At 36.5% G+C, this 16,235-nt stretch overlaps 1 protein-coding gene across 1 annotated transcript; it reads left to right on the top strand.

The window, feature by feature from the left end:
• The first annotated feature begins 518 nt into the window (after positions 1-518).
• slc30a2 (solute carrier family 30 member 2) lies at positions 519-9,551 on the top strand. Its single transcript, XM_056269193.1, has 8 exons — positions 519-634; positions 3,921-4,129; positions 4,906-5,052; positions 5,506-5,659; positions 6,274-6,493; positions 7,394-7,499; positions 7,818-7,952; positions 8,520-9,551. Exons 1-8 carry the CDS (start codon positions 555-557, stop codon positions 8,663-8,665), a joined length of 1,197 nt encoding a protein of 398 aa, XP_056125168.1. The 5' UTR covers positions 519-554; the 3' UTR covers positions 8,666-9,551.
• Positions 9,552-16,235: the final 6,684 nt, after the last annotated feature.

Here is a 16,235-nt window from a genome sequence, read left to right on the forward strand (position 1 = left end):
GGCATAGGCTAGGCTACTCGTTAATTCCCAACAGACGCAGACTTTATTCACGTAAAACCAAGCTCTGCCACCTTTTGCGGATCCTACTATAGCTAAGGCTTATCCCTTAATTACTAATTACGTCCTGGTGAGGTTGCTTGATAGCTTTCCAATGGCGAACGTCTGGCTTGTGAATATTACGTTTGTAAAGATGACGTTGCTCTCCTTTAGCTCATGAATATTAATAGCCATGCCTTCGCCATAGTAAGATTCGTAAACGAGTTAACTGGACTGCTGAATCTTCTGCACCACATCCATCCGATCTCCTCCACAGCCAAGTTTGCCAGCTCCGCATACAGCATCGGAATTACTCACCGTAATCCTGTGTTCTCCTTTCTGTGGACCTGATGCAATGAGTGCTTTCACTCATTTTTTTGAATCCTCCGAAAATGAATTGGAAGAATTTTTATTTTGCCGTCTAATTTAAAACGCATATTTTAATTTTCGCTCGCAATTCGGTGTTTTTTTTTTATTTTTTTTTTTTTTTTACTGGTCACTGAAGCTGCACAGGGACCATGGATCCTCCACCGACTTCAGAGAAATCGCATCTCATCAACGAAAGAAATGCCAAAATATACTCCTTAAAATTTAGCAGGTAAAATAATGTAGCCTATTCATCTATTTCACAAAGGCATATTTAGGCCTATTATCCAGTATTATCATTATTTTCGAGATATTAGTGTGATTAAAAAATACATGGTCTGGAAATGTGAACAATAAAATGAAACATTTTTGAAAATTGTAAAATTGTAAAATTTATTTAGTTCTTATTGAGAACAGAAAAATATTTTGATATTTTCCGACTTAATTCTCAAAATCCCTTACAACATGACCTGTTGTAGCGAACAGATGGAGTCTGATATTTCCACATTGTGACTAATTCGAAAACAATATGCGCCAAATTGAGAAAGCCATTCACGTGTATTCTTAACACAGTCCATAATTTAAATGTGTTAAGTATGTGCGTGAGATGCGTATAGTTTTATTGAAGAGATTCGTTTCATGCTTGAGTTGATTTTGGACAATAGCCTTTTTGAGCAATAGCCTCATGGAACTTTAGTGAGCAAAATCGACATATTATGACTTCCATATGGAGATTACACACGATATAAGATTTTCATTATGTTTCTTTGAAGCAATAAAATCAGATAAAACAGCAAAACCTTCATAGCCCCCTTTCCCTTAACGCCCCACTAAAGCAAGCAGGTGAGAGAAGAGTTTCAGCACCATGGACAGATACTCTTGAGTTGTCAATATGAAAAAGAGCAATACAATTTAACGTGTCAGAAATGATAATCATTATCCGTAGTGTTTATAAATGGTGTGTCATTTAAATATTACTCTTGGTTACAAGCAGCTTCGACTTAGAAATACAATTTCGATTTTTATTAGGCGATCAAATATGTAACTCGGTACTTTATTATGCCTAAATAACAGATTAAGATAGGCTACTGGTAGGCCTACGTAACGAAAATATTTATTATGATTAATACTAAAACATCACAATTTGCGCTGGACATAAAATTACACAATGATGGACATGCAATTACACAAAGGCATGAGTAGAATTACTCCTGTTAAAACATTGACAATTTTCACAAACCAAAGCTGAAGTAGCTTAGCCTACATATTTGTGACATTGAGGATGATGTCGAGGAACAGAACAATGATTGAAACCGCGTAGCCTAATTATTACAAAACTGTCTATGCGACAAAATTAGTGACTCCAGCAGGAGATATACCACAAACGATAGTGCAAGGAAAATATTTCATTGGAAGTCGTTTTCCAGTTGTTTGCAGTGAATTTCGATGAATATCCTGCTGTTTGCAGTTAGATTGTGGTCTTGAAGAAATATGGGAAATATTTAGGCTAGATGAATGTGGCAGAAGCATTTTCGGAAACTGCTGAAACAAATAAAATCTCACTTATAGCCTGCATTACATTAACAAAAACGGTATTTCAGAGAATGGTACATCATGTTATTCGTGTATCAACAGGTCACCTGAACAAATGTCGAAGGACATGAAACAAAGCAGCTGAGAAGTAGATTGTGTTGTGTAGAATTGGATTTTGTTACTCCACCTGGGCGGATATTCTGTAGTAGCGGTATTTTCTTAAATCTGCCCAGCTTCTGTCTTTAAGAGAGAAGAAAGGGGAGAAATGCACGTCCTGTACAGTGATAACGTTTTTTTTTTTTTAACTATTATTAATATTATATTTTTTATCAACACTCACAGTAGCTATAATGTTAAAAACTGCAATGTTAATTAAACTGCATTGATTTCCGAAAGATTTTAAACGTGTTATTTTTAAGAAATAAAAATACATATTTTGATATTCAAATATCAAAATGCTCGTCATTTTATTACAGAAAATCACTGCACAACACATTCTACAGTCTTGATCCAGAGGGGTGTAAGCTAATGATATTAAAGTGCTCAGAACCAGGACCCTGATGTCATGCTTTGCATTGCCACAGGATCGACAGCATGTTTCAGCCAGAGCGGAAACCTCCTGTAAACATCTCCATATGCACCTTAACCACAGAAGGGGCTAATTCATGCATTTAATACAATACGAACAGATTAGATATTGTTAGAGGAGGGATGTGAATTGTATCATGCTGTTGAACCTACCAGCAGTGGCAAAAATTCACTGTAAAAAAGTGAAAAGTGACGACGTTTCAGCATTACATGAGCCATTTTGGTAGCTGTAGGCCTACTACATGTCACCGATGTGGTATTATACAGGCTACTAATTAAGCATTAACTAAACAACATAAAACAAGCTAATGTGCATAAGATTTCAAATCATGTGATGCTTCTGGGAACAAACCTTTGCACAAATTATATGGTGCCTTGCGTTTTTAATTAAAAAAACAACAACATGATTTTAACAATAGTTTACTGTAAAAGTAAATTATAAAATAATTTATATTTATATATTCTACATTTTTACATAGCCTATGCGCTATTTAAAAATAAAAAAACCCGTTAAGATACGCATATCTTAAAATTTGCAAAAAAATAAACCGAGCCAAACTGAGACACATCCTAATTTTAAAACACTTATATTACTATTGTATTTTAATAATAGTCAACGCTGCAAATGAATACTGATTTAAAAGTCAATAAGTAGAATATGTCCAAAGTTCATACAGTATCAGATCAGAAAACCTATATGTGTTTTCTGAATATTGTTGGACGATGTAAGCACTACTAAACAAAAATAAAAAAAAATCATCCAGTGTAGGCTATCATGTCTGTGTGTCCCAGTGGGGTGATTAAACAGACGCCGTGTTCCACTCGACTGCCTCCTTTCAGCAGCGCTCGTGTGTGTGTGTGTGTGTGTGCGCGCGCGCCTGTGATGCAGTACTCTGGTTATCTCATGCGCACCGACATTGCGCTTTCCGCCCCATTAGCTCCATCATTGCGTCTCTCTCATCAACACATAGCCAGAGAAGGGCCGAAAACGACAATGTCAGCAGATTTAAACTCAGGCTGATCTGGGTGTTCATGGCATGCACTGTATTTCCCCCCACAAAGCACTTGTACTATACACATTTTTATATAAACATAATATTATACTTATACTGTGAATATGTAGTGCCTGAAGTGATATCATGTAACTTTCATGATATCCATCCATCCATCCATCCATCCATCAAACTGCTTGGTTGTGCAGAGATGCTAGAGCTTATGCAGGCCATAGGTGATTTTTATATGATGATGTTGTCAAATTTGCATTATATACTTTACGTAGGTATCTGCCTGATCGTAGACAAGGGTTATTGCAGTATGTGTGTGAAGGCTGTTTTACACGTGAGAGTTTTAAAAGTCATTGAAATGGTCCCATTATATATCATGGCTTCTTCTTATAGTGAATTCTCAGGTTCCAAAGAAGGTTGTCCAGACCTGCCTTTGGGAAATGGGGATATGGCTGGTGCCATCGAGCTGAAGAGGCCCGTTGGAACTCATTGCCATGGGAAAAAAGCAGCCTGCGATGAGAGCCGTGAGAAACTCATAGCAAAGAAGAAACTGTACATCGCCTCCATAGTCTGTCTGGTTTTCATGATTGGAGAAGTTATAGGTAAGAACACAGTGTCTTTTAAGGAAAAGTATGGGGTTTATTAAATGTTAAAGCCAGAAATTCTTAAGAACTGCAATGTAACAATACTTCTATACATTCTAAATCACATTTTAAGTTGTGGCAAAGACTTACCACTGAGTTAAACTACTGCATATAAAAAAACATCAGCCATGCATTTAGCTTTGTCTTTGAGTGCAAAGTTGTTCTTTTCACGATAAATGCTCTGATTGCATTTCAAAACTAAGTAAATGATGAATTAAGCAATTTGTCATTGTAGCACAAAATTACTTGAAAAATGCTGGATCACAAAACCTTTTATTTTGTTCAGCCTGTACAGCACATTTTTTTTTGTCAGCATTCACAAGTGCAATACTTTAAAATATCATTCTTTCTTTTAAACAACAAAAGATTTATGCTGATGTTTAGGCTTTCTCCCAATCTATTTGCACCTTAATGATTTTACAAATTGTTGTGTAATGTTTTCAGAGTATAATAAAATAACTAAAGACATGTCAGAATGAATAACATTTATAGTGAAATCTATGGTTCCATGCAGAACCCTTAACATCGATGGAACCTTTACATTTCACAAAAGGTACTTTATAGTGGAAAAGGGTTCTTTAGATTTTAAAAATATATTATTCACACTAAGAAAAAAAAGGAATCGTTCACTGAAAGGTTCTTTGGGAAGCCAAAAATGGTTCTTCTATGGCAAAAACTTTATTTTTAGGAGTGTACCTCTCTTACCTTATTCTTCTTCTCTGCTGCTCTTGCAGGTGGTTATCTAGCACACAGTCTGGCCATTATGACCGATGCAGCGCACCTTCTGACGGATTTTGGCAGTATGATGGTCAGTATTTTTTCCTTGTGGATCTCCTCAAGACCACCCACCAAGAGAATGAACTTTGGCTGGCACAGATCAGGTGAGTCCATCCCATCTCAATCCTGACAAATGAATTTTACAAACATGGTTGATGTTGAAAATGTTCAATCTAAATCATGCCTATAAATTAAAGAAATATTTCACCCCAAAATAAAAACGAAGACAATTTTACTCCCCTCCATGTTGTTCCAAACCCATACGCAGTTTTTTCCCATGTAACAAAGGAGAAATGTTGAACAACTTTTTCCATGCAACATTAATTCATAGTGACCACATCTGTCTGTCAAGCTCTAAAAACAACACAAATATCACAAAAGAAATCTATACTGATGTGCTATATTCTTCATCTTCTGAGGTTATAAGATAGCTTTGAATGAGAAGCAGGCTGAAATTTAAGCGATTATTTTTGCATGAACTATTCCTTTAAAGCAGATTTGAAGACTTTGCAATATATGATGCCAAACCCTGTTTGTTTCAAATAAACGTCTCACAGAGATTCTGGGAGCCCTGGTATCTGTAATGTCCATCTGGATCGTGACTGGGGTGTTGGTCTACCTTGCCATTGAGAGGATAGTAAAAAATGATTATGAAATTGAAGGCAGTGTGATGCTCGTCACCTCAGGTTGTGCAGTCGTGGTCAACATCGTGTGAGTAAACAGACATTCCTACGAATTAGTTAAAGTTGGCATGAAACATAAGTTGCGATAGTCTTCTTTCCCCTATTGTGACGTATATCCGAGTGTAACTGCATGCTTCTCAAACAAGAACAAATGTAGGGCGGGACTTGATTGTGTCCATCGGGAATTGATCGGATGGTTGTGGTTTGCTATTGCTGTGATGTCATGTGAGTGACAGGTTGTCCCGCCCTCGCGCCAGAAAACACGAGAAGTTGTTTTTATTAACGATTACGAGTGCACATGAAAAAAATATAATGATGTGCACGGATAAATCATTTAGAATAAACACTGCAATATTCCATAAAAAAATTAGATTCGTCAATGTTGATTAATTGGTGACTTTAACATTGGAATTACAAGAAGCTACAGTAAAGTAGCAATACTTTTTGTATAATTTTGATATAAAATCTGTTATTAGAAATAAAGTCTTTAAGTATCAATTAAGCCATATAGGCCTACTGTACTATAAGATTGTATTTTCTATTCTGTTCAAGAGGCTATAGCTATATTTAATTTTTTTTTCTTTTAATTAAACAGATTGATAAATTGATATGCTTTTGTTTGCATTATTGTTTATATTCCAGAATGGCCTATATTCTCCACCATTCCACGACCTTCCACAGTCACGGTTCAGGCTACCACAAGATTGATGAGAATGGGATGAGCCCCGTGGGCCATGGCCACTCCCACAGCCTCCTGGGTAATCATGGGAACACCAGTGTCAGAGCAGCATTTATTCATGTTTTGGGGGATCTCTTACAGAGCTTTGGAGTCATGGTGGCCGCCATTATCATCTTCTTCAGGGTAAATTAACACTAACATAAAGAATCACCTTAAAAATGTCTCACCTCTGTCAAACCCTTAAAGACAATATAAAATGGCATTTACAGTGCAATCAACTTCCATTTGCCAATGAATCAGAATATTTTGTGTAAATAATGGACTTAAAAGTTGTTCCCTTTAAGCAATAGTAAGATCCAGGGATATTTATAAGCAAAAGGGGTCAATTATATTGTCTTTAAATATTTTGTTTTATTTAATGGCATAAAAAAAGGTTAACGAACAATATGTATTTGTTATTTTAAGAAAGAAAAGAAAGTAAGTATAAACTAATTATTTATATGCTGTTCATTTGAACTTTTTATCCATCAAAGAATCCTAATAAAAAATGACGGTTTCCACAAGTATAATAAAAAGCAGAAGTGTTTTCAACATCGATAATAATATAAGAAATGTTTCTTGAGCAGCAAATCAGCATATTAGAATGATTTCTGAAGGATCATGTGACACTGAAGACTGGAGTAGTGATGCTGAAAATTCAGCTTTGTCATCACAAGAATAAATTAAAATTATTTAATTAAAATTAATAAAAATTTCTATTAAAATAAAAAGGTTATTTTAAATTGTTATAATATTTTTTTTTTATCCTGTAAGAATATATTTTTTTTCATAAGATTCCTGTTTTTAAAAAACATGGGAAAATCCTACTGACCCCAAGTACCCCAAGTTTTTTTTTTTAAGTTATCAAATCACCATGATAAGGAATTGGACACGATTTCTTTCCCTGACTCTTGAAAGCACCTCAGTGGAGATAGTTTCTTCTGACATCGTAGTCTAACTCAATTTGACACTTTGCAAAGAACCATCTGATTTTGTTCTTTAATGCATCAGTACCTCCTGTTCTCTATCCAACTTCTAACACAGCCAGAATACAAAATAGCTGATCCCATTTGCACTTTCCTCTTCTCTGTGTTCGTCCTGGGCACCACCATTACCATTCTAAGAGATGTCTTCCGCATTCTCATGGAGGGTAATTTTCACATTTAATAAATTACAGTTGCATTATTCTCAATAACTTAAAATATGCATGCAATATCAGTATATGTTTTAGTTGCATATACACATGGTTTAAAAATCTCTATTTAAAGGTGAAGTGTGTAATGTCTGCGCCCCTAGTGACACCAAAGGCAATTTTGCAGAAATAATGACTGTTTCCAAACAAATTTCCCAAACACAATCCAGTCCCACAAAAGAAAAATGACACACATCACCTTTAAATGCAACCTATGAATCCCGCAGAAGATCTCCTGCTATACTTGTAAACTCAGTGTCATGTGTCTGTGTTCAGGAGTACCCAAAGGAATAGAGTTTAATTCAGTGAAGGAGGTGCTGCTGTCTCTGAAGGCAGTGAAGGCCATGCATAGCTTACACCTGTGGGCTCTCACCATAGGCCAGAGTCTGCTGTCTGTTCACATAGCTATTGGTAAGTTCATTACATAACACCTCAGTTATATTGTTATTGGTGTAATGTTCATTTGTCTTGTGCTTTATGCAAATTATTCATATTATTTATCTAAATCTGTTGAACATGTTATTTGGTACATCAATTACTTTATTTTATTTTAGGGCATAATGCAACAATATTTTTTAAATAAAATATATTTTTTCTTTTTAAATGATTGTTTTTATAAAAATATTGGTCAAATATCAATTTGCATGTAGCCATTTATCTATTTAGCTAAATTCCGCTGTTATTAAATAACAATTATATTGGAAATGAGTCTTCAAGGTCAGTATTCCAACTGTTTCAAATCACAATATTCAGTTTTTTTAACAGATTATTTTTTTTGGTGGGAAGGGGGTCAAAAATACAGAAAATAGTTGACAGTATATGTATCTGAATTCCCAAATTATCAAAATTTCAAGCTACAAATGGCATCTAAGAATGACAATAAATCCTTCCGCATTTCATCCTTTACTTCATTTCATTCAAGCACTGCGTCATCTACTTAAGCTAAACAAAACTGTTTTTTTCTCTCTCTCATTTTAGAGGAGAATGCTGACCCTCAGAGTGTCTTAAAGGAAGCCACTGAACTCCTTCAGACCAAATTTGGCTTTTACAGCACAACCATTCAAGTGGAGCCTTATTGCGAGGACATGATCCACTGCGTCCAGTGCCAGGACCCTACGGACTAAGTTCTCCGAGTGCACCGGTGAGGGGAGGCTGCCTGTATAAAATGTATGCACACATATTAAGCTTCATTGAGGGTCCAAGCCAGAAATGGAAACACTGTGCAAATGTATCATCTACATATCATTATGAATATGTACATGCCAAATGCATTTCTATCGATTACCAAGAAAATAAAAATAAAGAGATTTCACACTGTGCCATCTTAAAAGTGCATCGGTTTATGGGAGGAATAGCTTTAACATGAAGTGGTGAGGTTTAGCTTCACATACTGTATGCAAAGAGGAAGTGAACCGAGCGGTAGAACATAAATATGAGGCCTGGAGGCATCACTGTGAGCCTTTTTATTGTGAATTTGCAAGGTTTTGCTTGGATGGCATTGTACATTATTGCAGGAGTGTACTGTAATTGCCTGTCTGTGGTCTTAGGAGGGTAAAAGATGGGTATTGACGTGACTTCCTTAAAAACAATTAGAATGGGGTTTATTATGCCCCATCCAGCCTGGCGTCTGCTGTCAGCACGGTTCTGTAATCAATGTGAATGTCCGGCAAACTACGGCATGGTGTTGTAGGGCTTAAAAAGAGATTCTGCTCAAGTGTAATTATGGATTTTGTTGAGAGATCTCTCACTAATGTCTTGTCTCACGGTACAATACTATCTGCAAAAGCAAATGGGTGATTAACTCTGTTCTTCCTCACTGGCTGCGATAGTTAAGGACCTGTTGTTGTTGTTTTTAAGCGTGGCTTCATGGGGCTTTGAAAGAACGGCAGAGACAAAATGACAGATGACAGTAATCAACTAAGAATGATATTAAAGGTGAACTGTGTAATTTGAAATACTTTCTCTATCCCAGTTTCATGAGCAGAAACCAGGGGCCTCATTTATAAAATGTGCGTATGCACAGATTTGAACTTAAAAGGGTGCGCTAAAATCCACACCAAGGTTCATATTTTAAAAAACGGTCTTTACTCTACACACTGTTTCTTGTGGTAGAGAGTCGGAGTACTGCAGGTATTTGAAAATCTAAGCAATTCTTGCCGTTCGCCATTCTAAAGTAAAGGATTTGAACAAAGCCACTTGAAGGCAAGTCTGCAACCTCAGCTAAAAAAAGTATAACACCGTTTTTTTTTTTTAAATGGATGTCAATGGAGGAGAGGCTTCACTACACTGAATAAACCACTTTTGTGAGGAAATATCTTATTTAATGGATTGACAGCCCATTGGCTAATCTTCCAACATGTTTTCTCTTAAAAATTAGTTTTGGATTGATCTAATTTTAGAGTTTACACCTAAAAAATGCTGTTTTATAAGAGAAGTCACGAACAATTGTGCGACCTGTTTTCAGTTTGCGGCACTTCTCATTCATTTCTGTGGTATCTGCAAAAAGTGATTGACTGTCGCACAACGAAATTCAGAAGGCTGTAATGTGATTGGTTATCAAGGCACACGTGATCCAAGTTAGCCGTTATGCTTTTTCCAATGGCAGAGCCACGGATACCCTCATATCTCCCAATAATAAGACCATTTCTGGTGGAGATCTGAAACCATTCAGCTGCGCACAATTTCAAGATCATTTGTGATTTAGAAATGTCACACCTGGAAGAGAGATGTTTGCACGTTTTTTTTTGCTCGTTCTCTGAATCACACATATGCATATTATTTGAGAAATTATTGTAAGATCAAATGACGGTTTCTATGCAACATTTTATAAATGAAGCCCCTGTACAAGTAAAACATGTGTGGGTTAATATCCCAACAGATCTTCTAAATCAACCAATTGTGCGACTTTGAGGCGGGACTATCTACACAGAATGCAAATATCTGTGTATAGTTGACAAAATGTGCATTATATCACAGAAGAAACAGTGTTAGGTACTGTATATCTTTTTGGTTTTTATAATTTTCATGACTTATTTGGTCAGTCTGTCAAAAGTGATTTAAAATGCAATTTAATATTGTATTTAGATGATAACTGGATGCCACTTGCTGATTTGATTTATATATGCAATTTAGTACACTCAAAAAATTTAATCCTTTTTTAAAGCTGCTGTCCGTAGCTTTTTTTGGGTTAAGAATTATCCAAAATACATATTTGATAAAATACATAACCAGCCAGTGTTCAAAACTATCTGCTTGCCTTAGCTCGATGCAAAACGGTAAGCTTGTAATAATGTTTTTAATTGTAGTGGTAGGCTACTGGTGGAGATTCGAGCATGTCTTTGCGATCATTACGTCACATCTGTACACATAAAGAAGTATAAGCTATATTGCGTGTGAGGATGTTGGAGGTAGAGATTTATAGCCTTTTCTCACAGCACTTGATATAATTAAACTTATCAATTTGATGGCGGATCCAGAAAGGTTCAAACGACGATCATCATCAGTGACAACTAGAGACTCACCCGCTGTAAAATGCAAAAGACTTCGTTCGGACTTCGGAGTGGCTACAGAAAAAGAGACTGCAACCGGACCCATGCGAAAACAAGGATAATATCGGAAGGACATTACATGATGTAGTCACGCAATGCTTGCTGACGTTGTTAACATTAACAATTTGAGAACATAGTATAGCTACTTTGCACGGTTTTGCGTGAAATGATAATTTATAAGCAATTGTTAGATTTAATCAGCGCGATTTACTGCAATGTCAGAACCAGAACAAAAGTGAATGTTTCTTACTAGTTCAGATGACATTTCCCGGTGAAAATTGTTATGTTGGTCATACTTCCAAAAAGAATAATCTGTGATTCTGAATGACAATATCCACATCGGCGCGGTGACTGACAGCTGCACACTCTCCTCAAACATTGTGTTCATCCGCGCAGTGCCGTGTCGAGGGTGTTGAACTACAACCCACGTAAAGTTGATAATTCCGCGAATGACTGCAATTGCAGATTTCGAACAGAGATGGCGACAAAGAGGAAAAATGCCGGACTGCAGCTTTAAGATTTGCGCATTTCAATTAGTAAAAATCCAAATAATAATTGAATAACCAATTATTTGAATGCGTAAATCTTAAAAAAGGCGTAAAATGTGTTTTTAATGTACTTGCATACTAACCATACTAATACATTTCTGTATTTAAATAATATACATAAAATTATATTTCATTCTTGACAACAAACTGCCAAAAGTAAAGACATTTTTACACACAAATTGATTAAAAAAGGAAAACCAGTAGTATATTCAGTACACACTGCAGTGACTGCACACACAGTGTTCAATAAACTGCTATTCCATACATAGCAAGTGACTTATTTGTTTGAACAATGATTGATAATGAAGGGGAAATTAATTTTGCAGTTGCATTGGATGGCGCTAGTGGCACCGAAATTACATACTTCACCTTGTTAGGATGCTGTTGTGGGTCACTCTGGTTTGTCAAAGTCATTCATGCCACATCCTCCATATGCTCATGTCTTCAGGCTCTGTGCTGAGGTATAGGGAATAGCCTCTAGATACACACACTTTTTGCACAGGATTTCCATCTCTGATCTCTCGGTGCCGCCACACTGCCGCAATGACATTCCAGCAAGTGGTGCAACACGTTTCAGTAACATACAATAACAAAACACATGGTTTCCATTTTCACTGCAGTTTTCGTCTAAATGGATTTTGAAAATTATTATTTTGGTACCAATTTTCAGAGCCCCTAAATGTGCACTAATGTTCATTTACATTATATGTGAAGATTTGATATAAATAAAACACTGCATATAATTTGAGACTAATAAAAGACACACTTGACAGATAATCATTGTGTTTTAAAGCTTGCGTGTACTGATAAAATGTAGCCATTGTGATCTGTTGTGGCGTTGTGAAAGAGTTTTAAGGGTTTGCTTGCATGGTTGCTTTGTTTGTTTTTCATGTGTCTGCGATTTAGATGGCCAGTAATCATAACTGATCAACCCAGTGACCTCGCGATCTCACTGAAAGACCTTCATTAAATTCTATATTTTATCTATTTGTTTTGATAAAATGAATATCTATTTTAAATTTGAATATCACAGTCATTTATAAGAGAGTGCGAACAAATTATAATATGAAAGGACCAATGCATAAGTATTATATTTTTGATAATGTTGGTGGGTTGGTGTGCCAAAGTTCTACATTAAAAATGTAATATTCAAAGAAATCACAGTGGCCTAAAAGACAATTCACTGTGATGATTAGAACATGGGCCACTGTAATGCTGAACTATTTCTGTTAAAGTGTAGCAAACACTTAAACTGTATGTTACATGCTGTTTGATAACATTTCCAAATCTGATAATAACATTTCAAAAGATACAGTATATACACTCACCTAAAGGATTATTAGGAACACCATACTAATACTGTGTTTGACCCCCTTTCGCCTTCAGAACTGCCTTAATTCTACGTGGCATTGATTCAACAAGGTGCTGAAAGCATTCTTTAGAAATGTTGGCCCATATTGATAGGATAGCATCTTGCAGTTGATGGAGATTTTTGGGATGCACATCCAGGGCACGAAGCTCCCGTTCCACCACATCCCAAAGATGCTCTATTGGGTTGAGATCTGGTGACTGTGGGGGCCATTTTAGTACAGTGAACTCATTGTCATGTTCAAGAAACCAATTTGAAATGATTCGAGCTTTGTGACATGGTGCATTATCCTGCTGGAAGTAGCCATCAGAGGATGGGTACATGGTGGCCATAAAGTGATGGTGAGAAACAATGCTCAGGTAGGCCGTGGCATTTAAACGATGCCCAATTGGCACTAAGGGGCATAAAGTGTGCCAAGAAAACATCCCCCACACCATTACACCACCACCACCAGCCTGCACAGTAGTATCAAGGCATGATGGATCCATGTTCTCATTCTGTTTACGCCAAATTCTGACTCTACCATCTGAATGTCTCAACAGAAATCGAGACTCATCAGACCAGCAACATTTTTCCAGTCTTCAACTGTCCAATTTTGGTGAGCTCTTGCAAATTGTAGCCTCTTTTTCCTATTTGTAGTGGAGATAAGTGGTACCCGGTGGGGTCTTCTGCTGTTGTAGCCCATCCGCCTCAAGGTTGTGCGTGTTGTGGCTTCACAAATGCTTTGCTGCATACCTCGGTTGTAACGAGTGGTTATTTCAGTCAAAGTTGCTCTTCTATCAGCTTGAATCAGTCGGCCCATTCTCCTCTGACCTCTAGCATCAACAAGGCATTTTCGCCCACAGGACTGCCGCATACTGGATGTTTTTCCCTTTTCACACCATTCTCTGTAAACCCTAGAAATGGTTGTGCGTGAAAATCCCAGTAACTGAGCAGATTGTGAAATACTCAGACCGGCCCGTCTGGCACCAACAACCATACCACGCTCAAAATGGCTTAAATCACCTTTCTTTCCCATTCTGACATTCAGTTTGGAGTTCAGGAGATTGTCTTGACCAGGACCACACACCTAAATGCATTGAAGCAACTGCCATGTGATTGGTTGAATAGATAATTGCATTAATGAGAAATTGAACAGGTGTTCCAAATAATCCTTTAGGTGAGTGTATATATATAATGGAAATGTTATCAAACACCATGTAACATTTTAGAGTGAGACAACCACAAAACATCACAGAACTTAAAACATTAAGGATACTTAAAAGGCTAGTTTCACACTTTCACCAAAATACTGTCATGCTCACCCTCATGTTGTTCCAAACTTGCAAGACTTTTGTTCATCTTCGGGACACAAATGAAGATCTTTTGATGAAATCTGAGAGCTTTCTGTCCCTCCATTGACAGCTACACAACTACCACTTTGACGCTTCAAAAAGTTCATAAAGAGATCGTAAAACTAATCCATATCAATTGAGCGGTTTAGTCCAAATTTTCTGAAGAGACTCGATCGCTTTTATTCCATATATACATTGATCTGCGAATATAAACGGAAGCTCAACCGGATATGCTTGATGAGTGAGAACAAACCTCTTGAGGAAGCTCAAATGTGCTGCGTAACACAAGAATGAACCTCATTGGTTCTTGAGGAAGCTCAAATGTGCTGCGTAACACGAGAATGAACCTCATTGGTTCTCGCACGTCAAGCGAACATGTTTAAGCTTCTGTTCATTTGTGTTCTGAAGATGAACGAAAGTCTTATGGGTTTGGAATGACATAAGGGTGAAAAATGAATGATAGAATTTTCATTTTTGGGTGAACTATCCCTTTAAAATTTAACAGGAAGGCTGTTTCGAGTTCCAATACCAACAAAATATGTTGATCTAGGAACATGTCTTCCTAGTTGTGAATTTGCATCAACCTTAGATGCCAAAAATGCATCTCCGAGAAACATTTACTGATCAGATATTCTTAAAATAAAATACATCTTATAGGATTTCATAGTCACACAACAAAGGAGTGGAAAACACCCTCCTGGTATTATTTGCTAGAATTGGGAAAAATGTCTGTGAGCCCAGTTTGAATATTGCACACGTAGCATCACAACTCAAAAGATGAGATGAACATGATAAATCCAAAATCAATTTCAGATGCAGGTGCGCTCAACTTAAACTAAAGAAAGCTTCGAAAGTGATAGCAGAGTGTGACGTGGTACATCATTGGTCATGTTTTTGACATGTTCTGCATTTTGTGTCATGAACTGAAAGACATTAATGTTGTTCTGTGGAAACTGTAAATAATCGACATGATTATTTTCGCCGTGCCTCAGATTTGTGGATGTGTATACAAACTTGCTTCTTGTATAACCTTATCTGTCTATAGAAGTACTGTGTAAATGTTTTACAGTTATCCTGTATGTGACCACATAAAACCCCTATGTAAACCCGAAATTAATGATGGATATTTAATTTTTACATGCTTTTAATTTTATATGTCACATAACGTGTATGATTTTTGTAAGCTGTAATAAAATCATGTAAATCAAACAAACAATCTCCCACATTAATAATTACATCATGAGTTGATAATTAGTGCAATTTGCAAAGCAATTTGATCTAAAATGATGATGAAAAAAAAGACACTTTTCAGTAGCTGTAAACAATCAAGTAAATAGTACAAAAGAAATATCATTTACAAAGTATGAATATTCAATTATAAAACCTCCCAAATCTACTTACCATATCCAGAGCCTCACAGTGAGATTGAGATATTTAAATCAACACACTAATTTGAAATCCACTACAGACATAAACAGCAGCTTTATAATAAGCTTCCTTATTTAATCTTATCTGAGTGACCATGCAGCATTAATCTGACGGCCACCTCTCCATCTCTGGAGTCAATTATATTCACACACGCGTAATTGAGGTCATGAATTATGAGGCGGATATCAAAGTACATCTGATCTTAATGACTAACGAATGAGTGCTATTGGTTCAGGGACAACTTTAACTCACGTGCAGAATATAAACAGAATGATGCCCCTTACAACCCTGAGTAAGAAGTAAGCTCAAGCTGGAAAAGAGGTAATTAAGACTTTAAATGGGGGAGGGCAAACAATAATAACAATAACAAAGGACAACAAAGCTCAAGATGCAGAATTAAAGCAATAGTTCTGCCAAAAATTTGGACAATCTACTGACCCACGTGCCGTTTCAAAACCGGATGACTT

Source organism: Rhinichthys klamathensis, unplaced genomic scaffold, assembly GCF_029890125.1.
Source record: "Rhinichthys klamathensis goyatoka isolate OS25496 unplaced genomic scaffold, OSU_Roscu_1.1 h1tg000281l_1, whole genome shotgun sequence".
NCBI lineage: Eukaryota > Metazoa > Chordata > Actinopteri > Cypriniformes > Leuciscidae > Rhinichthys > Rhinichthys klamathensis.

Bases quoted from the DNA above. Each gene is read 5' to 3' on its own strand.
- slc30a2 (XM_056269193.1), top strand. From the start codon at position 555: ATGGATCCTCCACCGACTTCAGAGAAATCGCATCTCATCAACGAAAGA. The intron at 635-3,920 runs GTAAAATAATGT...TTCTTCTTATAG, and splicing joins TACTCCTTAAAATTTAGCAG to TGAATTCTCAGGTTCCAAAG. The intron at 6,494-7,393 runs GTAAATTAACAC...CTTCTAACACAG, and splicing joins CCATTATCATCTTCTTCAGG to CCAGAATACAAAATAGCTGA.